Below are 27,996 nucleotides of genomic sequence, written 5' to 3'. Positions count from 1 at the left end.
AGGAAATAATACTCATATTCACTTTCTTACCAAAAGTTCGATGAGAAGATCAATACTATGTCTTTGCACTAAATGTGGAGCAGGAGCCAGGAGTTGATAGCTTAACTAAACTAAGCGAAGCTATACTTAGCTTAGCATAAAGGCTGTCAGTGCGGGAAACGGCTAGCCTGGCTCACTCTGCTTCTCTACAGATGAAACAAACAAGATACAACATGTTAATTAGTAAAAAGTAAAGCATGTATCAATGTTCTTATCTAAGTCTTTGCAAAAGATTTCAAACTATCCCATATCATTCCCTGTTTCTGTTTTCTGTTTATCTCTAAACAACATGGCTAAACTAACTGTGAGATGCAGTTGAAACATTAGTGAAATGCTTAGCTTTAAACCTGTTGATCTTCATTGCAGTGCGCTGCATTCTTTCTACCATTCAGACATGGGTCCACTTTGACGAACACCAAAGCATCAGGAAAGGTCAGTTCAGGAAAATAAATGTTTATAAAGTGGAACTTCGTTCTGACGTGCCACAATGCAGGGGATAGATTCGTGAAGTGGTTTTCAAAAGTTTCCAAAACCAGGGTCCAGATGGTTCACTGTGAATTATTCATTCCCTGAGCATGTGTGTGACTGCAGTCCTGACTGAATCTGCTGTATCAGGGTATTTTTAATGGACGGCACCTCTGAACAGTAGAAATTCTGTCCTCCTTTACATCCAGTACTGTAGAAGAAACCCCTGAGGTGTTCACAACAAAACAACTGAGGCAAAAAAAAAGGTTTTCCAGCTGCTGTTGCGACCATATTTTTATTGGCCAAGAAGTAAATTCTCTGATGTAAAGTTCACCTGCAGAAGACATTAAAAAAAAAAAAACAACAAAGCACTGGGACTGCAGGGCACTGTTGCCTGAACGTTACTCATATTTTGTGATGTGTTCTGTAAATCTGCACAGGGTGATGTGATGGATGCTTTCCATTAATTGATTTAATCCCAGTGCACACTTCAGCATTTTCCACACCTGCTTCCAACAGATATTAACACCATATTGTCCCATAAAGTACAGAATTGCTCCAGGTGAGGCTTGAACTCACAACCTCGGCATTGCTCTACAGTGTACTGTCTTATAAGTACCGCGCGCTGACCGATTGCGCCACTGGAGCTTATTTACTTTACTTCAGCTAAACTTGTGAGCCTCCTTTGTGTGTGTTTATTGATTCTTCTTCTTTATCACCTCAATGCGATGGGTGCATAATTTATGCAGCAGTCACAATCTGAAGCTACTCATAGCTATTATATGTAGGGAAAATAATCAAAAAACTCCAGTGGTACAATCAGCTAGCATGTGGTTCTTATAAAACAGTACTCTGTGCAGCAATGCAGAGGTTGTGTGTTCAAGCCTCTCTTGGTGCTTTGCTGTACAGCTTGTTTTGCTGGATCAATGAGTGACACAAAAATGTGTTGTAACCAAAAATTCTACAACAGCTAACATCACAGTGAAAGACCACACACATCTGTTTATGCCCATGATGGATGAGCAATCCAGCCGAACCAATTACAAAAACAAAAAAATTTACAGCCACACCAACACATAAAGTATTATCACTGGTGCTTTACTCAAGACCACTTCAACAATACTCCCCAACCATCAGCACCATGCTCTACCTGTTGATCATCACAGGTAACATTGGCTGATTAAATGCTCCAGGTGAGGCTTGAACTCACAACCTCGGCATTGCTTTGCAGTGAACTGTCTTATAAGTACCGCGCGCTAACCGATTGCGCCACTGGAGCTCTTTTGCTTTGGTCATTAAATAGGATAAAATAAACACACAAACACACCCAGTCACACAGAAAGTGAAAGAGCAATTCTGTACTTTATGGGACAGAAATCAACTGAGTTTGAAAAGTTAGTGTATCCATAAAAACAAAATGGAAACAAACTTGGCGAATGAGCCATTGGAGCTCTTTTTGTTGCTGCACTACTTATAATGTAGTAGCTAAACTTGTGAACACTTTGTGTGCGTGTGTGTTGTTGTTGTTGTGATGTTGCTTCTGGTGTGATAATATATATGAGAAAACAAATATGTCTTTGATTCCAATCAGAAATTTGAAAACTCCCAACATGTTTAAATTTATCTCATTGAGCTCACTCTTATTTGGAAAGACAGGAAGACAGGGAGTGTAAAAACAGATCATATAAAGTAAGGAGGTCAAAGGTCAAACCACAGTGTCCTGTGGCTCTGAGCATACTTGTTATGATAACCAAATTAAAATAATGGACAATACAAACTTAACTTTATTTTTTACAAAATGGTCCTCATGGTAAATAATGGGCTAAAATATGAAAAAATGTCTGGTGTAGTCCTCACAAGTGTGGCTACTTTATCATATGTAATGACTGAAGTAAAAGAGCTCCAGTGGCGCAATCGGTCAGCGCGCGGTACTTATAAGACAGTACATCGTAGAGCAATGCCGAGGTTGTGAGTTCGAGCCTCACCTGGAGCATTTCTGTGCTTTGATGTACAGAAGGTAGTTAATATTACCTGTGCTTGTTGAGAGATGCTCACTAGTTGCAGGGTTCTGTTCTTGTGCCCTCATCACCTGGTGGAAAAGTGTCAGATGAGTTGGGCCATCATGTGATTTGCAGGTATCTGCTCATGTATGTTTCATAGAGAATCACCTGTTGGAAAAGTGTCAGATGTGTTTCGCAGGTGTCTGCTTGTGTATGTTTTATAAAGAATCACCAGGGTGAATCTTTGCTCCATCTCCTCATTATAAGTTGAGTTGTAGCCGAGTGATACCCCTGATTGATCACTTAGATGTGTGTTTATGTGTGTGCATCCAGTCTACTGTTGAGTCAGTTCACACTTTCAACAATTAATAGAAAATAATCCAATGAAGCTAAACTAATCCAAAAAAGTAAGAAAGCGGGAAAATGTGGAAAAAACATCAGATATCAGAAAACAAATGTATATCAGTAATTGTCAATTTTGCATCCAAATGAAGCACAAATTTTAACCAAATTTCCAGAAAAATCAACAAAAGAAAATGCACATTAATGAGCGTTTCCATCCACTATTTACAAATATTAACAGTTGTGTGCATCGATATAGACATTTGGTTCTAATTCTCCAGTCGAGTGCCATTAAACCATTGCAAGATTACATGATTAAGAGAAAGCCAAGTAAAACCACAAATGGTGGAAATATGATGTTTTTCTCTTCAATGGAAGTTCCAGTGATTTTTATGTTATATGCTTCAAGTGTGTCATGACTTATTCGCTAAGTCTGTTTCCATTTCACTTTGTCACATTTCGTTTTTATTGCTACACTAACTTTTCCAACTCAACTGATTTCTGTCCCATAAAGTACATAAATGCTCCAGCTGAAGCTTTAACTCACAACCCCGGCATTGCTCTACAGCATACTGTTTTATAAGTACCACGCACTGACTGATATTGCACTGGAGCTTATTTACTTGATAGCTACACTTCAGCTAAACTTGTGAGCCTACTTTGTGTGTGTTTGCTGATTCTTCTGCTTCTTTATCACCTCAATGCCATGGGTGCATGATTTATACCACAGTCACAATCTGGAGCTACTCATAGCTGTTGTATGTAGGGAAAATAATCAAAAAACTCCAGTGGTACAATCAGTTAGCGTGTAGTACTTATAAAACAGTACTCTATAGAACAATGCAGAAGTTGTGTGTTTTGCAAAAAGGATCCTTTGGTCCTTTGCTGTACAGCTGGTTTTGCTGGCTCAATCAGTGACACAAAAACATGTAACCAAAAAGTCTACAACAACTAACTTCACAGTGAAAGACCACACACATCTGTTTACGGCCATCTATTCATCTTACACTCAAGGACTTTTGGTTTGCCATTTTATTTGTTTTTAATTGTCCTAATCAATATTGTTGCATGCACTTTGCATCTGCAGATAGTGACATAAAAGACCAGATTTGGATGTAGTGTTGGATGTGTTTCAATTGTTGATTTCACCCAAATGAAAACTGGAGTTTTTTTCACATTAAAACAGCCAAACCAGCACATAAAACATCATCAGTGGTGCTTTACTCAAGACTACTTTAACAATACTCCACAACCATTAGTACCACACTTCACCTGTTGATCATCACAGGAAATATTGTCCAATTAAATGCTCCAGGTGAGGCTTGAACTCACAACCTCGGCATTGCTTTGCAGTGAACTGTCTTATAAGTACCGCGCGCTAACCGATTGCGCCACTGGAGCTCTTTTGTTTGCTGCACTACTTATAATGTAGTAGCTATCTGAGCTATATGATAAGGATCAATAAGGTCTCTGCCATCAGTATCCATTTCTCTGAGCCTGACCAACTCAGTCTGCAGTTGCCAGCCAACAGGGCCGCACTCTCCTCATTCTCCCCTCTGACAAAGGAGGAAGTCCCCAAACTTCTGCTGGACTCCCGTCCCACTAACTGTCCACTGGACCTAATACCATCCAACCCTCAACAGACCATTTCCACCGCACTTAACCCATAGTCACACACATTAACAACTCCTCGCTTACAACAGATGTGTTCCCTACCGCATTTAAGCCAGCTCGGGTCACCCGGCTGCTCAAAAAACCTACACTCAACCCAGCCCAGGTTGAAAACTAAAGACCAGTTTCACTCTTGCTCTTCTTATCAAAAATACTTGAGCGCACAGTCTTTCATCAAATCTCTGAATTCCTTTCTGAGAACAACCTGTACAATCCGAATCAGTCTGGCTTTAAGTGGGGTCACTCTACCGAGACTGCACTCCTGTCGGTAATAGAGTCACTGCATTTAGCTAGAGCTGCTGGTCAGTTGTCAGCTCTATTACTGATAGATTTGTCAGTTGCCTTTGACACGGTTAACCACCAAATCCTCCTCTCCACACTCACTGAGCTTGTTATGTCAGGATCTGCTCTCCGCTGGCTCATGTCCTACCTCTCAGGGAGATCTTTTGAAGTATCTTGTGGGGGGGTTAAACCTCACAGCCAATCCACAGGGGTTCCTCAAGGGTCAGCGCTCAGTTCCCTTCTCTTCTCAATATAGACCACTTCATTTGGTGCAATCATTTACTCCCATGGTTTCTCATACCATTGCTATGCTGATGATACCCAGCTCTTCCTATCATTCCTGCTGGAAGACTGCACAGTCTCGGCTCTCGTCATGCCTCGCCAATATCTCGGCATGGATGAAGGAACGCCACCTTCAACTTCACCTCTTTAAGACTTAGCTCCTTGTCATCCCGGCCAGTCCCTCCATACTACAACAGATCAGTATCCAACTTGAATCAACCCAACTCATCTGCTAAATGAAATTGTGAGACTGTAAACTGTTAATTGGAAACTAGACTTGTGAACACTTTGTGTGCGTGTGTGTTGAAAATGTTGCTGCTGGTGTGATGATGTATATGAGAAAACAAATGCTTCTGTGTGTCTTGATTCCAATCAGAAATTTGAAAACGGCCAACATGTTTAAATTTTTCTCATTAAGCTCACTCTCATTTGGAAAGACAGGGAGCACAAAAACAGATCAGCATGTAAATCATCTTATAGGCATAAGCATCTTAGGAGGTCAAAGGTCAAACCACAGTGTCCTGTGGCTCTGACCATATTTGTTATGATAACCAAACATTATTTTTTACAAACTAAAATATGAAAAAGTGTCTGGTGTAGTCCTCACAAGTGTGGCTACTTTATCATATGTAATGACTGCAGTAAAAGAGCTCCAGTGGCGCAATCGGTCAGCGCGCGGTACTTATAAGACAGTACATCGTAGAGCAATGCCGAGGTTGTGAGTTCGAGCCTCACCTGGAGCATTTCTGTGCTTTGATGTACAGAACAGAGTTAATATTACCTGTTCTTGTTGAGAGATGCTCACCAGTAGCGGGGTTTTGTTCTTGTGCCCTCATCACCTGGTGGAAAAGTGTGTGTGTTTATGTGTGTGCATCCAGTCTACTGTTGAATAGATAACAAGCCAATAAAACTAAACTAATCAAAAAAAGTAAGAAAGCATGAAAACGTGGAAAAATGTCAGAGATCAGAAAACAAATGTACATCAACAATTGTCAACTTTCCATCCAAATGTAGCACAAATTTTACCCAAATTTCCAGAAAAATCAACAGAAGAAAATGCACATTAATGAGCGTTTCCATCCACTATGTAGAAATATTATAATAACGGATGCACAAGATATAAACATTTGGTTCTCATTCTCCAGTCGAGTGCCATAAAACCATTGCAAGATTACATGATTAAGAGAAAGCCAAGTGAAACCACTAATGGAGGAAATATTATGTTTTTCTCTTCAGTGGAAATTCGATTGATTTTTATGCTTCAAGTGTGTCAAGACTTATTCGCCAAGTCTGTTTCCATTTCACTTTTATTGGTACACTAACTTTTCAAACTCAGTTGATTTCTGTCCCATAAAGTACAGAATTGCTCCAGGTGAGGCTTGAACTCACAACCTCAGCATTGCTCTACAGTGTACTGTCTTATAAGTACTGCGCGCTGACTGATTGCTCCACTGGAACCCGTTTGGTTTCTGCACTGTTTATAATATCGTAGCTAAATTTGTAAGCACCTTCTGGGTGTATGTGCATGTGTTTGTGTGTTTATTTTATCATATGTAATGACTAAAGCAAAAGAGCTCCAGTGGCGCAACCGGTCAGCGCGCGGTACTTATAAGACAGTACATTGTAGAGCAATGCCGAGGTTGTGAGTTCGAGCCTCACCTGGAGCATTTCTGTGCTTTGATGTACAGAACAGAGTTAATATTACCTGTTCTTGTTGAGAGATGCTCACCAGTTGCGGGGTTTTGTTCGTGTGCCATCATCACCTGGTGGAAAAGTGTCAGATGAGTTGGGCCATCATGTGATTTGCAGGTATCTGCTCATGTATGTTTCATAGAGAATCACCTGGTGGAAAAGTGTCAGATGTGTTTCGCAGGTGTCTGCTTGTGTATGTTTTTATAAAGAATCACCAGGGTGAATCTTCGCTCCATCTCCTCATTATAAGTTGAGTTGTAGCCGAGTGATACCCCTGATTGACCACTTGGATTTACTTGTGTTTACATGTGTGCATCCAGTCTACTGTTGAGTCAGTTCACACTTTCAATAAATAATAAGCCAATGAAACTAAATTAATCAAAAAACAAAGTTTCTGTCTTCTTTGCACTTTGTCACGTTTTGTTTTTATTGATACACTAACTTTTCCAACTCAGCCGGGTGTGAAATTGTTTTTGCAATATTTCAACTTTTCTTTCTTTTTTTCACACTTTTTTTATGCAAAATAGAAAAAGAAATATATAAACCAGAACTGCACACTCACAACTCTTCCTGTTAGTTTTATTTTTTGTAATTGTCTCTCAGTAACGTTTATTAATTTTTATTTTTATTTTGATGCTTTGCGCTCAGTGCTCTGAGTTCCAGTGGCGCAATCGGTCAGTGCGCGGTACTTATAGACAGTACACTGCAGAGCAATGCTGAGGTTGTGAGTTCGAGTCTCACCTGGAGCATTTTGGTACATCGCTGTTGTGTTTATCAGAGCATTCCTACATATTCCATTATTTATTGTACTGGACACACAGTCTATTATCTGTGAATTGTCATAAATATCAAATAAACATTTCATTTAAAGTTGTCTACATACTGTGCAGAGCTCTCGTTGAGCTAAATCTGATTGTTAAAACAGCAAATTTGTTATCGTAACTGAATAAATGTAAAAATCAAAAGACCTTTTTCCCAGAATAAGTCAAAATGTTTCTTCTGCATCCTTTGGTCTAATTATTGTTCTTCCTTCATATGTTTCGCCAACTTGTTTTCCAAAATGTGGCTCTGCTTCTGAACGTAGCTACTGTAACATATCCAGGACTCTTATCCTGCTTATCGACTTTAAATATTGAAAAGAATGAGATCAATATTTACCCGCTTTTACTTGTGTGACTGGATTTGTACACGAGATTAACAACAACACTACGCTGCACCTGTTCTTACACAGTAACCAAAACTATACCTTTGAGCAGCTATGAAAACTGAAAGTAACTAATTAACCAGCTGAAAATCAAAGTGGATCAGTGTGGAATGAATGAATAAAAAAATGGTAAAACTATACAAATTTCAGCCAGAGGTCTTAAACATAAAAAATGTGTTGGCATTAATTCTATATGACAAAGAAAAAAAAAAACAATTGAGAATACGTTGGGTTTTTTTTTTAATTCAAAAAATTAGCAATAGCACAATTTAGAAGAATTTTTACAGCGAAACAGAGTGATCAGAACTAATGAACATGTTAATCTCAATCAATTTCTATCAGTCTGATTTGTTTTGTGCTGTTAGAGAAAATAGCTTTAAAGATACTGTGAGTAAAGGGAAAGGTGCTGCTCTTGTAACCATTTGAGGGGCTTCGATGTCAAGCGAAAAGCAATTGCGTGGATTTGTAACAATATACTATAACATAAAGGCAATAAAAAGGCTTTAAACTTCATTTAAACAGATGAGTTTCAGTCCACCCAAATCACAAAAGACACATTCCTCACCCACCTCTGCAGTAGCCACCAATGTTCTGGCTTTATTTGACAAGGACAAGGATGAGGTTTCTGCGAGGTGAATGAATTTCATTTGTGGTGCTCAGAGACATTTGAAAAATCCAACAGAAAACTGTCTTTGTAGAAACAATATCCTGGTTTCTCTGCAGATCTTCAGACTGTTCTTGAACTGTTCATTGGAGCTTGTCCAAGAAATAGTCCCTATGAAAACTGGGGCATATAAACGGGAGTCTATCTGCTTGGCTAGATAAGTGTATTTCCCAAAATATCAAACTATTTCTTCAACTTCATAATGCTGCATTCCCACCGACCATCCAAACAACTTCTTATTCAGTTTTATCTTGTATTTTCCATCCATTCTTTTCCATTCAATTCTTTTCTTCTTCAAAGACCATTAAGCATGTTTTAATCTCATTTTATCTCCATCAGGTGTACACTAGAATTACCACAGATCACAGCAACATTAACATGTTCTCTACATTAACTCCGCTCACCATTTAGGTTTTTTTGTTGTTATTTTTTCCTTTGTTAGTTACATATTTATCGTTATGGTATAGATCCAATTGATATACTGTATATGTTAAAGGCTCGGTATAGACAAGAAAAATAAAATGTAAGATTTTAATTCACGCTAGTAATAATTTTGTAGGTTTACTATTTTTCCAAGGTAATGGCGATAACAACATTTACACCTCGTTTCTCTAAAACAACTAAAAAATATGAAAACTTCTGTTACACAATAAATGATCAGTGGCTCAAAATTATATGTTGTTTTTTGTTTTGTTTTTTTAAAAAAGACTAATATGTTCCTTACATTGAGCCCTTAAGTAATAAAATGACTGGATTTTTTGCTAAATCGATCATTTAGACTTTTTAAATTATGAATTTCTTGTTAATTTGTTTTAGATATCACATTTCTAGACTACAACTCTTCATTTGCTTTCATTGTTCATGTTTTTCCCTTCTTGCATACATTTTTTTATGGTGCTCCTTCATAAAGTCACAACATCAAATGTCTCAAAGGACCTAAACCTTCATTATGAATCCAGTTGTCCTGTTTATGTATAAAAGAACATTGATCATGGAACAAATGACAACATTCATACAATCCCGCCGGAGCGTTGAATCTGACCAGGTTGATCACTTGTGGGTAACTCCACTATGCACACAAACACACACACACTCACACACGCACACACATACACAGGAAGCACAGTATTTCTTGGACACACAGGTCTGTGTTTCAGCGTCGCTCTTCAGAAGTTTTTCCACCTGATGGCAGACAGGATGGCGTGGATGAAGTAGAGGAGCATGGCCACGTAGGCGAACACCTGAAACACACACACAAATTGACACAGAGTACAGAGACTTAGAGCCAAAATTTCCCAGAACACACCAGTCGACACACCATCAAAGAATCAGTCTTTTTTATTTACTGGAAGGATTTCTCGGAAATTACACACTATTTCTTGACTGGTTGCCTGGCAACTTCATACCCCACACCCAAGACACGTCAAGGATGCATTGAGATCAGATCGCTCAGACCACATTTGGAGGTGGTGTGGGCTGCATATGGCCATGTTCTTTTAGTAGTGTGTATGCGAATGTGTCCTGAGCCACACTGAAGGATCGCTACTCAACTGACTTCCTCTGTGTAAGCAGAAATACGCATTCATTCACGCACCAATGGCATCATATTAAAGTGCAAATCAACAAGAAGCCACAACAACAGGCAAAATGGATTCTCGTGGATGGAATACACACGAAACACGCTGTGTGATTTTCATTTCGCCAAAGAGTTTTGATCTTGCCTGCACACCAAGGTCTTTGCAAACTTCTTCTCCTTTTAATTTCCAGCAGACCACGCTCAGGAAATGCATTGCTGCCTCCCGCCGATTAAAAAACAACAACTCATTTGGTCTTTGCAAACAGACTTTGTTTGTTTATTTGCATATAGAGCGGGGAAAACGAGATCCGATCACAAGTGGTCTCTCAAAACACGTGTGGAGACGCATGTTAATGCCGGGTGTGAACAGGGCCATAGTTACAGCATGTAACGTTTTTACATTTCTGTTTGTAAACGGGATAAACAAATGAGATACATGTTCATTAGTGAGCATAAAGGTGTGTTCAGACAGGGCATGTTTGACCATTGGACCATTTGTGTTTATTCGCCCCAAACAGCCAAAATACATTACTGTACATTAGATGTAAGTGTTATTTTGGCATTTTATCAGTTTGAACAGTTATTCAATTTAAAAAAGTAAACTGTCCACAGAAATATAAAGAGCATTATAAGGACTGTAAATGTTATATCAGTTCTCACCACAGCAGCGATGTCAATCTGATAGATTCTAAATGGGCCCAGGGCCTTCTTGAGGAAGGTGATGTAAGCCAGAGCCACCGCCGCGCTGAGGTAGAAGAACGCCGCCAGGCTGTGGTAAGCAAAGTCCTGAACACACACACACACACACACACACACACACACAGGCAGATTAAATACCATTACAACATGGCCACAGCACATTAGTTTCCCCATCTCATTCATTCCTCTTTCTCATGTCATCTTTTCTCTCAGCTTCTCTCTCTCTCTCTCGCCTTACAGCGGCAGCCCAAGCAGAACTGTTCTTGTGACCCCCCGCTACAAAGATGATCATCCAGAGGAAGGTCATGACGAAGCAGAAGACAGAGACGAACATCACCCAGCCCAGAGGGTTCGCAGGGGCCACGTGGGTGGACGCCACCAGGATCCACACCAAACCACCAAATACCTGCAGAGATGGAGGGAAGACGTGGACGGTAGGTATTATGATTTCTTACATCTACATTTGTTCAAACTGACATTAAAGGAGTATTGCAGTTATTTAATATTGCACTTCAATTAATTTGAGAACTGCTTTTAAGATCAATGAGCTTTGAGAGCCAAGACAGATTTTTGTGTATAAAAAACGTTCTTCCAGTTTCAGTGTTTCTGTCTTTTTCACTATCACTCACATCGTTGGCTTCAAAAATGTACAAATTTACTCAGGTTTAGGTGGAACTTTATGGGCAGAGAGGGAGACATGACCCTGTTTTTTACAAATTACATGTATATATGTATTTAAAGTTGTAGTATGTCAATTTTTTCTTATATTTTTTTAGTTGAAATATGCTCCAAAATATATCTTAATATGAAGAGGTGTTGTCAAAAACTTCTGTGACCCTCATTGAACAGTCTGTCAGCAGTACAGAGATATTCCCTTCTCAGGTTTTTTAAGCAAGCCTCAGCCCTTCTAACCAATCAGAGGAGGCCACTATGGCCTACTCGCAGAGTAGCAAGCTCCTGATACCTGCAATCTGTAACAGCCATGTCCATTATATTTAGATAAAGATAAACCTAAATAAGATTTTTTAGTTAGAAAAAAATTGAGAAAATAAGATATTTCCAATCAGCATCTTGCAGTGCCAACAGTGTTGCCCAGGAAAAGCTGCTCTGTACAAGCCCATACACTAAAGAGTCCAATCACCCAAAACCCAAAACACTTGATTCCACTAGCTTTTACTCTGTACATCTAGTTTGGTTTTAAAATGAGAAATCAAACCCTTCATTCAAGCAATCTCAATAAACAGTATGTAGACACAGGAAAAGCAACTGGAGATATAAAATATGTCAATGAAAAGTGAAAATTAGTTCCATGAACTTGGACTATGATAAAAAGACACCAAAACAACTGAATACAGGTGTTAAAGTTAAATCGCTTGAGCTGGAGGTACTGTATGATAAAAGCTGAATATATGAAAGATATTTTGATATTATAGAACAATGAGAAGTGTGATTGCTGGTGTGTGCAGTGAGTGTGAGTTAAGTAAAACATTTTCCTGTGATTGTCTGACTTTTCTGTTTCTCGCTGCTGAATTTTCTTTCTAACGAACCCCATTAAAACAAACATAGTCTGGAATTATAGTTTCACACAGACTTGATTTTTTAGAAGATTACCTCAGTTCACCTTCTCTATTATCTCTCCCTATTTGTCCATCTTCAATCTCCTTTTCTTTGTCCCACTCAGACAATGAAATGACTTCCTAAGATGAACAGTGGATAATTCCCTGAAGACATGTGATCCTACCAGCAGCAGAAAGGTGTTTTGATACTTTGATACTTGGTTTCTGTTCCTTAGGGGGAATATTTTCCCCAAAATGACCTATGATCTGTGTGCATATTCTCTTACTGTAAGGCAGACATGATATTTTGAAGCTTGTGCAGATAAAATAGGTGAAGTGTGCAATGAGAATATGTTCCTCCTGATGAAACCTTTGGCTGATTTATCTGTGAGGATAACTGGTAAAAAGACTCATCAGCGTGTTGACTCTTCCTGCTGTTTAGACATACTTCAGTACCATTATTTTGACTTAGACAGGGCTTGATAGGTCATCTGTGTTATTGATTAAACATTACCTGGATTGCATGGATACGCTGTTGGCAAAAAAGCTCACTGGATTGATATTTACTGTTAAGTTTAAACTCACATGTTTCTGTGTAATCCCATTAAAGTGAAGAACTGGTTTTTGAGCTACATGATGAGCCGGCCAAGAATCACAGAACCAAACTTAAAAAGAACAGGGAACAAAAGCGAACATAAAACTGAATTAAAATGTAAAAAATGTAAAATCAAAGACGAAAAGTCACATGAAAATTACATTTGTCTAATAATAAATTGAAAAAACAAACACCTCTCTTTACTCTATATGTGTTTCTATAAGTTACTCTGCTAAGGACAGGTGATGTTTATCTTGTCAGATTAAGTATTAACCACATCCTGTATAGTCTAATCTCTCTGGAATTACTTGTGTTACATGGTGTAATACCCAACCTGACTGATACTGCAAGCATCTTAATTGGACATACGCACATAATAATGATAATAATAATCCACGTTTGGTTTAGAATAAACTGTAGTAAACATAACAATAAGTACTCCTATGTGAAGACTTATTTTTAAACAGGCGTAGATCTGCCTGAGGCTTATTAGAAACATTTGACTCCATAGTGAAAGGACTTTGTCATCAGAAAAACTCTCCTCAGACAAAATTACTGTAAAGGTCACAGAAGTTTGAGTGCTGCACAGCAAAAAAACAAAACACCCCCCCGAAAAAAAAAAAAAAAAACAGAATATACAGCACAATATCTGCAGAGGGTTCGTCATACTGACGTAGTGATGATTTTACTGAGTTGTCACTTAATAAAATTAATCGTCTCTCCTGTGCATGATTTTGAAAAATTGGAAATTGAAGACACTGATGAATTTTCCATTACTGTTACTGCCAAGCAATGATGGAGAGAGTTACAGAAAAGTTTTAATTATTCAAGTCTTAACATAATACCTTCATGCTGTTTGTTGTGAAAAAATAAATTTCATTATATGTTCAGCTGCTGGTCGCTATAAACTGTGACGAGGATGTATTGGTGTTGCAACTACATTATGCTGGTTACAAATACAATAAAAATCAGATTACCGCATTTCTCTTTCACCCACATGTATGATGATAAAAGTGCAGGGATGAATACACATAAAGTACATCTAACCGGTCAGTGTTTTTATGAGCTACGCACAGCAAGAAAAAACATGTTATATTCATTCATTTAAGTTTTTATGTCTCTATTTTCTTCCTGTGTATTTCTTCAAAAATGTATATTTGATTCAAGAGAATTGTTGAAATAAAGTTACTTGAACTGCTTTTTTTTCTTTTCTGCTTATAAACTGCAATTTTAGGGTTCAGTAACAAATTAAACGACTTTTGAAATGCAGCAAATCAACAGTTTCTCATCATATCTACAGTACATATAGCCTACTGACACTGGAAGAACTGAAGTGTAAAAACAGATAATTGCTCCGTAAAGGAACTCTGAATCAGTGGCCAACATTTAAAACACGCAAACTGAGAAAACCATTGCAATACACCATCTTAATCTTTGAAACATTTGTCCGGTGGTATCTGAACTTTTGCACAAAAGCCATGAAGATAATTTGGTGCCTCTTTTTAGCCTCTGTGGTCTTTTGAACATTCAGATGTGTGCTGATCCGTCACCTGCTCTCATGCAGCTCTGAGCGGAAGCGTGTGTTGTTGCATATACACTAGATGAAGTAGGGCACTGGTGACGCAGAGCACATACTCACATCACAACCCTTCCCTTGATAAAGAAAAAAGGCTAAAATAAACAACATAAATGTCGACTTTATCAGACCGAAACAATTTTCTGTGTGCGGTTATTTCTCCAGCGGTCATATGAGCAGTTTCTATCTTTTGTCGTCATTCAGAGAGAAGAAGTGTTGACCGCATTCCTTCTTAGATTAGTGGCTCAAATACAATATGAGTGAAACGTGAGATGTCAAAAGATGTGGGTGTACCCCCTCCCTCATGTGAGGTCGTCTTGCAGAAATCTCCCATTTCAACAAAATACACATTCTTATGCAGAGAGTCAATCTTACTAACTATAAATTATATAAATTTGAAATTTTACCAGCAGTAAATTCAAACAAATTCTGATATTTATGAGTTAGGAACTCATCACATCATGCTGGCACAAGTTGTAGAAATAGAATTCATATTATTTTGTGCACTTATTTCAAAAATGTCTTACATTTTGCAGGGAAAAAGTTAATTACTTGTTCATTACTCAACTGTTATATATACTGTTGTATATACAGTTGATGCAAAACAACGTTAATGTGTCACCTGGAATGAAATGATTTTTTTTTCTTTTTGAGATATCCATCATTGAAAGAAAAGCATTTATTTGTTGTATTATTTGTTGTACTTTAAAGCAAGTTTCTCTAAATAATAATCTTTTTTTAAAAAATACTGTCTGCAGAGTTTGATCGAGTACAATTAAAATTATACACCACATTGGAAAGAATCATCTCATAACTGAATACAAGGTCAGCTGCTTTGTCGTCTGTCATTGTCCACTCACCAGTTCAGGCAGGTAAAATATATCCGGGGCTGTGGTGCATATTCCCAGTCCGCTGGGCAGGCTCCCCATAGGCTGAGCAGTAGTTGCAGCCATCTCTGCCTGTTCCTTCTCCCGGTGCCGAGTAAACAGCGAGCGACCTGCCCTCTTCTCTGAACTAACGGAGCAGTAGCAGGTGTAACTGACCCTTATAGGAAAGATAAGTTTGCAGTCAAACCTGTTCGGCTATTGTGGGTGAGAAATCCCTTCCCACAGCAGCTCCTTGCATTGGTACAAACATTAGACACACCCTTCATCTTGCTGCACCTGAGGCTAAAGCTGGTGACCTGTGAAACAGCCAGAAGAAGAATTATGCGCCCAAGGGCTACACTGAAACCTGTGCAGCTGAAATATCTTCATTGTTGCTGCTGAGTAAAGAAACAGCACACTAAATTTAAGTTATACTAACTTAAAGATCCTCTCCAGACATGTATTAAGACATATAAAGATACTCTGCTTGGAATAATAGTGTGTTTCTGATATGGTTTTTCTCACAAAACAGTATAATTACCGCTTTAAAATCCTTAAAATGAGATCTATTCCTTCTCCCTCATTAAAAACTCCAGAATCTATGAATATGCAAATATATTCTTGGCAGCACAGGAGTGCAGCAGCTTCTCTGGCTCCTGGTCATGATGTAATGAGTGTTTGGGACTCTTCTCTTAACATAAGTGTGCAGATAGCATGACCAGTTCAACTAGACCAAGAAGGTTCAGCCCAACCGAACTTCTGGAGAGTGAATACTGGGCTTACATTCATCAGCTGGAAAGAAACACGACTCCAAATGAACAATAATGTGTAAATAAGCAACTGTTTGCTAAAACCATATCAGTGTAATAAAATGATAATATATCCACAGTAAGTTGTAGTTTACAGCTTGTTCCCATATCTGCAAATGGCCAAAATATCAATAAATGCTGTTTTAAACTGTAGTAAATCAGACTATACAGTATTTGGGGCAAATTTGCATTGTGATGCACTGACACCATGCAAACTGAATCTATAAGAATTATGTAGGAAAAATTAAGAAAAAGGTGAGATTTATACAGCATATATTGTTAGATGTACTGTTTTGCTCTGGACTGCAGTGTTTGGAGAACATACAGTTCTTCAGTCCTGTTGATAATGAGGCAAAACACAAAACAAATATAGACATGTAGAGATAGTTAAAGATGTTTGGGGGTAATTGTGAAGCCGTGATATCACATTTGGTAGTATTGTGATATATTTAATGATAAATTCAGCATTCTTTGCTGGAAAGTTGGAACATTCAAGCAATACTATCCAGTGAAAAACGTATGTCCTGGGGCTATTTCTTATAATAGTAACTGCACTTTCCTTATAGTATGACGTGCAGGTAAGTCAGGAGCAGAGACAGACAGGCAGAGAAGACAATAAAACCATCCTGCGGGTTCATTAACCCTTTATTATCTCTTACTTATATTTGATTGTCAGTTGATTCAGTTTACATATTCCTGATTTCAGATCTACTCTGGCTCAGGATATAATGAGGGTTTTTTATGATATGTTACATGTAATAAAGTTGTATCAGTATTCATAGATTAACAGTAGATCGAATGACTATATGTCATGAGAAAGGGGGTAATCATAGTGATGAACCCACAGAAAATTATGTTTTACACATTAAACTTAAACTGAAGTTACACTGTTTTGATTGGACAGATTTCAGTAATGCTTTTTAATCAGTCAGTACCCACAGATATACACACTTACAGTAGATACCGCATCTGGGCTGTGGGACACGTCTCAGCCACCACTATATTATAACGCAATATGACAACAGAATATACTTCATTACAAAACTTTAATGTATTGCAGTAGTATCAGCCTACTGTTATTTTGCATTAAATATAAGTATTTTGGTATGAAGTCTGAACAAAGAGAGAGGCAGCAATGTTTGAAAGTCCAATTAATTTATTTCACATCATAATCCAAAAATACCTGTAAAGTGAAATCATCTCAATATTTACATGTTGAATTTCTGGAAGTTCTTATGAAAATAACAAAATAATAAATCATCCCCAAACATCAATCCATTAACACCAAGCTTTTCAAAAATAGTAAAATAAAATAGAAAACGCTAAAGCTATTGTACATGAAAATGAATAAAAAAGACTTGTGGTGAAGAGGGAGACTTGTTTATCCATTACATTTATCTTTTGATCATTGTAAACATGCAGTAAATTATTGGCCGTTTCTCTCTTCAGTAAAGTCTTGTGGATATTTCAGGTTTTGAATGGTACAAGCCTCATTGGGTTTATTAGTAATTTAAACATTCTGCGCTATACTACCTCTAAGTTGTAGAAATGTTTACTGCAAGCTGGAGCCAAACATCTGTTCATTATTAATCTGTAATACATCTTTATATAGACTGCAAATGGTTCTTTAAGAAATACACATAAAATTTTGGGGACATTGATCATTTTCCCTGTACAGTAAACTCACCAATGACCAGTGACACCTAAATTACCCTCCGCTGAGTTATGTTAGGCCAGAAAATGGGTTTTTATTGTGTTCTGTAGTTTAACGGATAACAAATAACTTCTTGTTCCTTATCAGGTGTTGAGTTGATATGAGTTTTTGGACACAAACTGAAAACAATCACCATGTGGTCACTTTCAATTCAAATGACTTCCAGCACTCTGCATTTACCAGATGTCCAGTTGAGATTATTTAAAGGGGCGCTTCACTGATTTTAAATATTGTTAAAGGATAGGGCTGACGAATTTCTATATTTTTCTTATTGTCAACAAATCACATGTACAGAGCCAATATCTTATTCCTCTGTGCCGTAGATCACCATTTTTATCCAAAAAACTATCAAAAACACATCAATGAGCCACGACATTGGAGCCATTTCCAAACAAACTAACGTGCCCAAACTCAGGGCCAAAGAACATGTCACCCGCTGCAACAGTGTGGCTCATTGACGTGGTAATTACAGCAATTACGTGCTTCTGACTTGTAAATAGCGTTAACATCCAAGTCATAACTACAACAAGCAAACTCCGACTTGGCACCTAATACAGAAAAGCATGAAAACCAAGCAAGCATGGAACATAATCAAACACAAATTTAATGGATATAATGTGATTTTGTCAATGCACAGAGCACAGTATGTAAATTATGTACGCAACAAAACACACAGAACTACAGATTTATGAGAAACCAGAAAAAGCAGACTACTTGGTATCCATATGTGTGTATGCACCATAAAAGTAATGATATATCGGCCTCTGCTATTTCAAATTTGACTATTCTTTTACTGCTAAATCCCTGGAGTACCTCTTTAACATGTAAGCTCAACAGCCTGGGCCAACGTTTGCCAATAATTAACAAGACAGACTTGTAAATATCTGAACTTTAACGCTGGTTACCTTATCTACTGTGGTATCTGGCCATTCAGATAGTTTTGGTTTTATTTGTCTAGGTTTTAAGATATTCCTCTTTAAAAGATTTCAGCCTGCACACTACTACAATGGAGGTGAATGAAGTTTAATCTGTGGAGCTCAGACTTGTGAAATCCAGCAACATAGTCCTGGTTACTGTGAACAATCCCAATGAAAACAGTGACAGCTTGTTCTAACATACAGAACATACGGGGTTGTTTTTTGTAGTTTGGGTGAACTGACCCTTTAAGACTTTTCTCTTGTTAAGTTTTTTCATAAATGTGTCTTCATGTATCCTAATGTAGTACCTGCTCATAAATGCTTTTACTGATTATTTATACACTTATTTATCCACCTTCCTTATACCACATTTATTTCTGACTGCTTGTTTTACGCTCATTCGTTCATTCATTTGATAATTTGGCACTTTGGTTATTTTTCAGACTGTCTGAGATGAAAATTAACCGGACAAAAAAAAAACGTAATTCTGTATTTATTCCAATGACAGATCAGTGGGTTATTTGGTTTCTTCTGTTTTTGGTCCTCTTGTTCTTTTTATTTGTGGTTGTTGTTGGTGCTTTTTAGGACCTCCTCCATCGAATAGCGGAGAAGATGGTATGGAGGAAGTAGAGGAGAGTGGCCAGAAAGGACATCACCTGAAAACACACACACACACACACACAGAAACACACAGACGGGTGATTGTTATCTTGAGGTAGCTTGTTCTGTCGAATCCACAGTTCAAAATCAAACGTATTCAAAGTTTTAAATGATATAAAAAGGGGAAAGGCAAATTCTCACATTTAAGAGGTTGAAATCAAAGAATGTTGTACATTTAAATGATTCAAATTATTACTTTAGATCTTGCTTGACTTAGTTTGTTATGTTGTATGTTGTCTGCATGATTGTTTCGTTAGTACGCTGAAATATCACAATCAATAATTTACCTCATTTCCAGACAAATATATGAAAATATATATAAATTATATCAGTAAGAGATTATATCTTCAACTCTCTTAGTCATTACAAACTCATGCTATACAGACAAACATTAATCAAACCCACAAGATTTTATTCTGAATTCTAGTGAAGACGTTAAACTATAAGTAAGAATTTTGGAGAAATGTATATAAAGTTATATAACTTGATAAAATGATGCATGTGGATTATTTCCTATTTGACTGAATGGTGTAATAATGAAAAACGTGGAGTCTTGGACTACTCCACTCAGTGTAAACATCATGTTGCTTCAAACAAGAGCTGGAACAAGCTGATACAGGAATATATTGAATATACTGTCATAATGTGATACTGTAAGACAATGTGGAATAAAGTTATTTTTCCAACCTCAAAGCTACTTGAGAAGAAGTGAAAGGGGAATTGTATAAAAGCAGTTACACAATGACACAAACTTTTTTGCTTTTTTGAGTTTTACTCTATTTTTTAACTGTCTATGACCTAATGTGAGTTGGGACAATAATAAAATGCTTACATGGTAATCTCCCCACAGTATATCAGTGTATTGAAGTACATGTAAATAGATTAATTGGTGGGATATGTATGTGTATGTGTGTCATACCACTGCAGCGATGGTCAGTCGGTACTTTTTGAGAATGTCCTCCATTAGCGGATTAAGCGGCACACCACTTGGGATAAGTTTCACAGCCTCTCCTCTTATAAGGGTGATATACGCCAGAGGCACCGACGCACCGAGGTAGAAAACCGCTGCCACAAAATGATAACCCACATCCTGCAGCGGGAGGGATGTGGGGGGGGGGAAAGCAGAGGAAACAGTAGATGTTATACATACTGTATGTATATGCATGTGTTTGTGTGTGTGCAGTCACAGGTGTAGGTATATACACATATATTTAATTCACATGATTAACTTTATTTACTACAAACTTTGGAAAACTTAATAAACTTTATTAGTCTATCTACTGTTAAACATTTATCTGATTAGCCAATCAGCAGGTGGTGGGTGTGTCTAACCAGGGAGGGCCAGATCTTGCTCTGATTGGCTCCACAGAGGAAGATGAAGAACCAGAGTGTCGTCATGACGAAGCAGAAGACGGAGACGAACATCACCCAGCCCAGAGGGTTCTCAGGTTCCACGTAGGTGGACGCCACCAGCATCCACACCAAACCACCGAACACCTGCAGGGTCACACCGGTGAGGGAGGGAGACAGAGATGCGGTTTTTGTTAGCGAGTGTAAAGTCTTGTGATAATTTCTAAGAACTTGTTTTGGCTCACAAGTCTTCAAATCTTATGGATGGAGCAATCATTCCATAAAATAATACAATAGAGGACATTTAGGCAAAAAATGTCTGATTGAATGGTCAACAAAGCTATTTATGATGTTCTCAGTGTTCAAAAAGCCAATAACAAAAATTATAAGATTTGACTGGCAACAAGCAAACTCAGGTCATTTACTTCACTTTATGAACAAGAACAAAACATCTTACATTCCTGCAGCTGCTGTTATAATAATAATTAAGTTCAATGAAATTCATATTGGACATAATAATGACATATTTCATGTACACAGTTTGCAATAAGCATTTCAGAGTTTTGTTCTTGTACAGTGTGAGCAGATAAAAGTTTATTGACTGGATTACAGTGTTGCACCTTAAAAGTTGTACTCAATTCTGTATTGCATTTACATCAACGTGAACCTCCAGCATTTTATCCTCAATAATAGGCACTTTGAAATGTGATTATTAGCACAAAGAAATTGATTATGCAACACATCATGCAATAAGACTTTCTCTTAGTGTCACGAGAGGGCTTTTTAACAGAAGACATTTTGACAAGTCACGACAGGAGAAGCAGGTGTAAACAATAAAATTAGTAATGCCTGAATTCCATTGAGCTGCTTCAGTTCCAGGTTCCTGATATTGGGTGTGTTAACTCACTGTCACACTGTCACGGCTTACTGGTAAACTTAAATACAACAGAGTTTTTGTTAATGTTAGTAGTAACACCTGTACTTCTCCTCCAGTCAAAATGTCTGCTGTGAAAAATGATTTGATAAGCTTTGAATTTCTGCTGTCGGGCAATTATGGGCTACACGAAAGCCATCTTCAGGTGCTTCTACAGCTCATCCCATCAGCATTAAGCCCAACAATTATCAGATGTGCAGCAGAATACACCTGGAGCAAACACTAACAAGGCCTCATTCAGATTCAAAGTAGCAGCTTGTGCTTTCTGGAGAAAATCTGGGACACAAATACTTCCTACTGCACAGTGATTTTGGGTACTTTCAGGTCTAAAAATAAAAAAAAATCTTACAGGACCAGTGTGTAGGATTTAGTTCTGCAGATGAATGTGAAAACAGCCTTATAGTGTCAAACTCATATCATTCTGCAAAGTGAAGCTCAAACATTCAGCTGTAGGAACAATTAGAAAAACACATTTTTGTATTTAGTGTTATATGTTCGTCAAGGAAAACCATCCAATCTACTTTACTGAAGTTAAACTTAATTTAATTTAATTTTTACTTTAAAATGTTGATTAAAGAGCTCAATATACTCAATCGCTTTATTCAGCTGATATCCAAACATACATTTAGAAACTCAACTGCAATCTAAAAGTCAAAGCAAGTAAATAAAGTAGAAATTAAAATAGAAATTAAAGTCAATGAGTCATTTCTTTCCTGTAAATGATTTCACAACTTCAGTCAAACCAGGTTTCAACTAACTGGGAAAACATTTCAGGGCAGTCATCATTTTTTATTCATCATCTAGCTAGTATGCATTTTTTAAAGCTCAGCAACCAACATTCAATCTGACTATATGTAAAGAATATGCCACGCCTTGAATCAGACAATAGACCTGCACACCCACTAGTTCAAACATGTCTTTAGCATGAAACAAAAATCATCCCATGAACTGCCTCTAAGTAGCTTTAATGTTAGAAAGACATTTTTTTTCCTCTCTGCATGACAATATCATTCCAATTATATCAAAAGGACATGTCCTACATGCATTATGTATGTATTTCCAAAATTATGCCTTAGGAGAATCTAAAAATGTTGATTTAAATTTAAACAAAGTTTGTCTACATAACATGAAGAGTAAAATGGTTGAGTCACTGGTAGAGAAAATGTGCCTTTTCATATGATCAATACACTATTTTATTATGTAAATTTAGTATAACTACTGTACAATATGTATGTTTAAACAAAATCACATTTGTCAAGCAATTCTTCTGTACATAATAATATATATCGAGCTTTTTAGTATGTTTATAATGGGAAAATATGTTCAATATGTTTCAAATCAATTCAATAATAAATTATCTGGTCTGGTTTACCCATAGTTTAAAAAGTTTTATCCAGAAAACATCCGAATGTCATATTTAAGTGACAGTTCTGTTAATCCCTGAAATAGAGAAAATAGAAAATAGGCCACCTGTAAGACGTGGTTGTTGTTGCCTTAATTCTTTAGAAAGCAGATCTTTCAACTTGGTGACATTCAGTGATGAAATAAGGTGTAACAGCCTTTCTGTGTTCCTATTATTATGTGACAACTTTTCTCATGTTGAATTCAAACCTTTGATGGGAAAAAGCCACATTAGTCAAATACCCGAGCATTGAGAAAGCGAGATACAAAGGTGAGCAAACACCTGAAGCAACAATTCATTACGGTGAAAAACTGCTTTACTTCATACAAACATTACTTTAAACTATCACATGTCATAGTATCAGCAAATATTGCATAAGCCTTATCTCTACTACTCCGTATCAGACTTCTCCCATATATCTACATACCACAGGAACATTATCCATTCATATCCACTCCATTCCAGGTGAAAGGGAATTGGCCTACAGCCTATTAAATAACCACTGAAATTTATTAAGAGTACACAACACGTAGCACCAGGTGGCTCTGAACAGTTTGCAGCTGTAAATGGACTTTAATTGCAACCCAGAGTCCTGCCGAAACATGTTCAACTCTTTTTTAATCATCCTTTTTTGCAGTCAAAAATTATGTCAACATGTTTTTTAAATGTATTAATAGTTTGGTATTACTAGAATGAAGAAAAAAGGTCTTTAGGGAAATATCAGAAATGCTTTCTTTTGTCTCGGCCAGCTGGGGTGGCCTGTCGATGTCGGTGACATTAGCTGGCAGGCTAACAGTGCCACATCATACAGAACGAAGACAAAGTAAACAAATTGCTACAGTTAAAAGTCATGGACAGACAGCATATCGCTAACAGGGATGTTAAAGAGCAACGACCAAACCAGCATCTAATGGGTCCAAAGTGACATTTTCAGGTATGTTTACATGCTGTTCATGTTTGTAAGTTAGATAAGAAGGAATCTCTAGCGGGAAAGCTAATGTGGCTCTTGTGTTGTGTAGCAGGATGCAATCAGGCTCAGTGTGACCATCTGCCCAGCCTACGATCGAACACCGTGTTATTGCTTTATTCAAGATTTGATTTGCTGTATTGAAATAAGGACTCAGGTACGTAAGCAGATGATAGAATGTTATTCAATTGAGATATTGTAAAACTAAGGGGAACCATGATGAAACCAAAGAATTTGAAATATAAATTTCTCCCTTTTGATTTCAGGAAAAGTGATTCACAGAGCAGATATGTAGGCCTACTGTATGCTGTAGTACACAAATAAAAGGCAGTTTAATTTCTGTTGGACTTCAAACATCTATAGAAACCTATCAAGCCACTCATGCAGTATGATCCACTTCTCTGCTGTTGATCTGTATCTTAAACGAGTTCAGAACAATCTACATTTGGCCAAGAAATTGCTAAATACGCTACTACCAGTGGAGCTTCAGAGCTATGAGGAGGGGCCGTCTCAAGCCACAGGGGGTGAGTATTTGGTCAGCAAAACAAACATTTTTAGTGGAGTATTCCTTTAAATCAGTTGAACCCATCTTACAACTCATAAGACCTCAGCTTGTAATTTCAACATTTGTTTGAAATTACTGCCCACTGAAATACTTTATGTATATTCCCATTGTTTGCAGTGGTTCATTTTCAAGTTAAATGCATCACACTGATTAAAATGAATATATGTAGCACACCTAAAAGTAGTTAAACTGGTTGTAGAGTTTTTTTAAACTGGTCTGTATATAGTATAGTTTCCTTAGTCTTTGTGTGCTCTAAAGCCACAAATATGCATAAAATATTATATGTTTTCCATTGTTGGTTTTATCTGAATTGCTGGATTAATTTTCACACAATGCCACTGCTTGCACGTGTTGTGTCATTGTGAAAGAGGATATGAGTGACAATAGCACAAGAAAACAACCAGGAAACAGTCGTTAAAAAAGCCGCCAGGTGTGTCCTCTGACAGTCGTCTAGCCCATCCTTTTAATAGATCCATGCCAACTCCAACCAGAATGGTAAGCAGGTAAGCATTACCAGTACATTTGCATACCTGAGCAACAGGTTATTTTATGAAAAGGTACACTGGCCAGCAGCCAGAAAAAAAGAAGAAAGTCAGCAAGTGAACCATGTGAGTTGATGGCTGGTTTAGATTTACACCTCCCTCCGCTAACTGAAGCTGTTTTTCCACTTGTGTCACACAGATTTAATCTTCAGTTCCCTGCACATAAACTGCAGATATTCTATAGCAGTTTCTGAATTATTCATTTAAAAAGGAGATATGTGTTGAATTTCTTCAATTAAATAAATAAAAATTGATCCAAGTAGGGTAATTGTCATGTATTCCACCTCCACAGCTTATCTCTTACATATCAGGGCAGGTGTGAGAGATAAGCAGGAAATAGAAGCTTTCAATACTTTCTGAAAATAAACTCTGCACCCTAAATAAACAGAAAAAAATGATAAAACAATATGATCTAAGTTTGATTGGAGTCATATTTGGCTTACATAAGGTTAATGCTGTAATTGCGCTCAATTCCGCCCTTTGTTGCATGTGATTCCCTCCTTCCTGCTCTCCGCTATTCTCCATTTACAAATGCAAAAGTATACAACGCCCCCAAAAAATTTCAATGTCGGTATTTACAGTTTTAGTCATGTAAAACTGAACCTCTATTAATAAGGGAGTTCACATATTCCTTTGCTTTATTTGCTACTCCTGCCATTGTTGCAAAGATGTTGATTACTCGCTGTTAAAAAGTAATTATAGAATAAGTAATTACAATACTCAACATGTGACTGTGAAATCATCAGAAGTAAAGTTACTGCATCATAGACACTTTACAGACTAATCAAATACTTTTCAAACTAATTTTTTCTTGATATTTTTCTCTTGGTTGCTGTGGTTGCGGTTTTCCTGTCACTATGGCAACGGATGTTTTTCACTGGCAACAAATTGCCCTGCGGGGACAACTGTCAGTAAACTTAACTGTTTGCCAAGCTCTCCAAGTAACTGTGCCCGCAAATTTTTAATTGAAAGAGTAGATGAAGAGAAGATATGAGTTGTTTTTATTGGCGGTGCTCTGAGCACCTAATAAATCCGTTTGATCATCTTATCCCTCCATGTTTTCAGACCAGACCCAACGTATCAATTCCTCTAATCTTCATGGTTGGTTAGCTGGTCACTCTGCTCTGTGTTGGCTCCACTGATCAAACACTGATGCCTGCTGACCAACATAACAAGACAAGACAGATCTCTATCTGAACGGAGATTTGCCTCAGTGGAGTAATGATGATGAGGAGGCAGATAGAGAAGAAAGGACACAAGATCACAATCTAAATGATGCCAGCCTTAGTGAACAAGGAAGGAAGGAATAAGGAATAAGATCCTGGTTTATGATTCACCTGAGTTCAGTTGGAAAGACAAATACCAAGATGACAAGGGATCTGTTCAAAGAGAACAGAAAGAAACACCAAAGAGGAAGAGCAACTCCATAAAATAACTCACATACTATTAAATTAAATTAAACACTCACAAACTCGGGGATGAAGAACAGGTCAGGAATGGAGGTTAAGATCCTGCCGCCTGTGGGCAGAATATCACCTACGGTTGTGGAAGCCATAGTCCAAAACACTGTGTGTGTGTGTGTGTGTGTGTATGTGTGTGTGATTTCCTCCAGAATGAGATGCGTAACCTGTTTTAATCTGCTTTTTAAAGGCGATCTTTCTCTCTTCCCCTCTCTCTTCTTCCGCACCTCCCTCTATGTCTCCTCCACTCCACCTACCCATCCATTCCACCACTCGAAACTACCAGTTTGACAGGTGCTTTTTGGTTTTGTTTGTGCAGTGGGAGGATGTCTCTAGTTTTGGTTTGTGTGTGTTTCTGTGTGCAGTTCTTATGTGTTTGTGCGTGCCCTCACGTGTTTATAGTGTTTGTGTACGGTTGTCTTTCTGCATAGCAATGAACCCGTTTACATGCACACAAAAAAGTGAGTGTGAGGCAACTAATGCAAATTCATGTGGGATGTAGAAACATCATTTGCTATGTTTAACGAGTAAAAACATGATTATTATCACTTAACCTGTACCAGACTTTCTGTGTTCATGCCTCAGTCACACAACTCAACTATTTTATATGATCAGGGTTATTAGAACATGTTTTTATTTCTCTTATTTTGACTTCATTTTAGTTTCCTGTCAGCATCAGTTTGGTACTTGTAGTTTTTATTTGCTGATGGGTTTATTGTGCAGCACCACACTGAACAACAATCTGTATTTAGGCCATTAAGCTCCAAATAAATCCAAACAAAAACTGTTGGGGATGCTGGCTCTTCTTTGCAAGAGTTGAAGGACCATAGGAGTTGAAACAATAGATGCTGAAAGAGAACTGAATATGGTGCGGCGAGCCAGCCTTTCTGCCAGTTTTAAATCTGCTGTGGCCCAAAAAGCATGTTCCCAATAAAGTAAGACATCTTTTATAGAGATGTCTATAAAAGTATTCACAGGACACCTCAAACTGCAAAAAAAGGTGAATTATTATTCTTTGTGTTACTAGTTTTTTAGTATTAAGTATTAAATCCAGACTTGTGCTGTACTGAAAGGGTTACAGAAATGTTACAGGTAAGTCAAACCTGCTGTGACATTTATGCAGATATACCTCTGGCACTCATTCAGACATGAGACTAAAACAATTAT

The 27,996-nt window shown here is 37.6% G+C and overlaps 2 protein-coding genes, 1 long non-coding RNA gene and 7 other non-coding genes across 11 annotated transcripts; 5 read left to right on the top strand and 5 right to left on the bottom strand.

Moving 5' to 3' along the window:
• Window positions 1–71: 71 nt before the first annotated feature.
• LOC122997160 lies at window positions 72–11,241 on the top strand. Its single transcript, XR_006407158.1, has 3 exons — window positions 72–471; window positions 10,903–10,991; window positions 11,157–11,241. It is a non-coding gene; the product is annotated as an uncharacterized LOC122997160 (long non-coding RNA).
• On the bottom strand, window positions 1,059–1,152 carry trnai-uau. Its single transcript has 2 exons — window positions 1,115–1,152; window positions 1,059–1,094 (listed from the first exon to the last, which is right to left on the bottom strand). It is a non-coding gene; the product is annotated as a tRNA-Ile (tRNA).
• Window positions 1,690–1,783, bottom strand: trnai-uau. Its single transcript has 2 exons — window positions 1,746–1,783; window positions 1,690–1,725 (listed from the first exon to the last, which is right to left on the bottom strand). It is a non-coding gene; the product is annotated as a tRNA-Ile (tRNA).
• trnai-uau lies at window positions 2,404–2,497 on the top strand. The gene is made up of 2 exons: window positions 2,404–2,441; window positions 2,462–2,497. It is a non-coding gene; the product is annotated as a tRNA-Ile (tRNA).
• trnai-uau lies at window positions 4,154–4,247 on the bottom strand. Its single transcript has 2 exons — window positions 4,210–4,247; window positions 4,154–4,189 (listed from the first exon to the last, which is right to left on the bottom strand). It is a non-coding gene; the product is annotated as a tRNA-Ile (tRNA).
• trnai-uau lies at window positions 5,731–5,824 on the top strand. Its single transcript has 2 exons — window positions 5,731–5,768; window positions 5,789–5,824. It is a non-coding gene; the product is annotated as a tRNA-Ile (tRNA).
• Window positions 6,655–6,748, top strand: trnai-uau. The gene is made up of 2 exons: window positions 6,655–6,692; window positions 6,713–6,748. It is a non-coding gene; the product is annotated as a tRNA-Ile (tRNA).
• Window positions 7,430–7,522, top strand: trnai-uau. Its single transcript is given in 2 exon segments — window positions 7,430–7,467; window positions 7,487–7,522. It is a non-coding gene; the product is annotated as a tRNA-Ile (tRNA).
• LOC122997159 (myelin and lymphocyte protein-like) lies at window positions 8,207–15,667 on the bottom strand. Its single transcript, XM_044373165.1, has 4 exons — window positions 15,504–15,667; window positions 11,155–11,322; window positions 10,878–11,003; window positions 8,207–9,882 (listed from the first exon to the last, which is right to left on the bottom strand). Exons 1-4 carry the CDS (start codon window positions 15,594–15,596, stop codon window positions 9,808–9,810), a joined length of 462 nt encoding a protein of 153 aa, XP_044229100.1. The 5' UTR covers window positions 15,597–15,667; the 3' UTR covers window positions 8,207–9,807.
• A 1,792-nt stretch (window positions 15,668–17,459) lies between these two features.
• LOC122996479 (myelin and lymphocyte protein-like) lies at window positions 17,460–27,561 on the bottom strand. Of its 2 annotated transcripts, none has more exons than XM_044371942.1 (4): window positions 26,838–27,561; window positions 20,942–21,106; window positions 20,529–20,699; window positions 17,460–19,605 (listed from the first exon to the last, which is right to left on the bottom strand). In XM_044371942.1, the coding sequence occupies exons 1-4, from the start codon at window positions 26,922–26,924 to the stop codon at window positions 19,531–19,533; spliced, it is 498 nt and encodes a 165-aa protein (XP_044227877.1). In that variant the 5' UTR covers window positions 26,925–27,561; the 3' UTR covers window positions 17,460–19,530. The 2 variants fall into 2 exon arrangements, with proteins under 2 accessions (XP_044227877.1, XP_044227878.1); XM_044371943.1 differs by lacking the exon at window positions 26,838–27,561 and adding an exon at window positions 23,723–23,890.
• Between the last annotated feature and the right edge of the window lie 435 nt (window positions 27,562–27,996).

The sequence above is a fragment of the Thunnus albacares genome, chromosome 14 (assembly GCF_914725855.1).
Source record: "Thunnus albacares chromosome 14, fThuAlb1.1, whole genome shotgun sequence".
Taxonomy (NCBI): Eukaryota; Metazoa; Chordata; class Actinopteri; order Scombriformes; family Scombridae; genus Thunnus; species Thunnus albacares.
This window is presented reverse-complemented; position numbering and strand designations above follow the sequence as displayed.

What these genes read in the sequence shown, in the direction of transcription:
- LOC122996479 (XM_044371942.1), bottom strand. Translation starts at nt 26,924, where the DNA reads ATGGCTTCCACAACCGTAGGTGATATTCTGCCCACAGGCGGCAGGATC. An exon ending in GCAAGATCTGGCCCTCCCTG is followed by an intron (nt 20,700 to 20,941) that starts GTTAGACACACC and finishes CTCCCGCTGCAG; the next exon opens with GATGTGGGTTATCATTTTGT. An exon ending in GACTGACCATCGCTGCAGTG is followed by an intron (nt 19,606 to 20,528) that starts GTATGACACACA and finishes GTGTGTTTTCAG; the next exon opens with GTGATGTCCTTTCTGGCCAC.
- LOC122997159 (XM_044373165.1), bottom strand. Translation starts at nt 15,596, where the DNA reads ATGGCTGCAACTACTGCTCAGCCTATGGGGAGCCTGCCCAGCGGACTG. An exon ending in TATTTTACCTGCCTGAACTG is followed by an intron (nt 11,323 to 15,503) that starts GTGAGTGGACAA and finishes CCATCTCTGCAG; the next exon opens with GTATTTGGTGGTTTGGTGTG. An exon ending in AGATTGACATCGCTGCTGTG is followed by an intron (nt 9,883 to 10,877) that starts GTGAGAACTGAT and finishes TGTGTGTTTCAG; the next exon opens with GTGTTCGCCTACGTGGCCAT.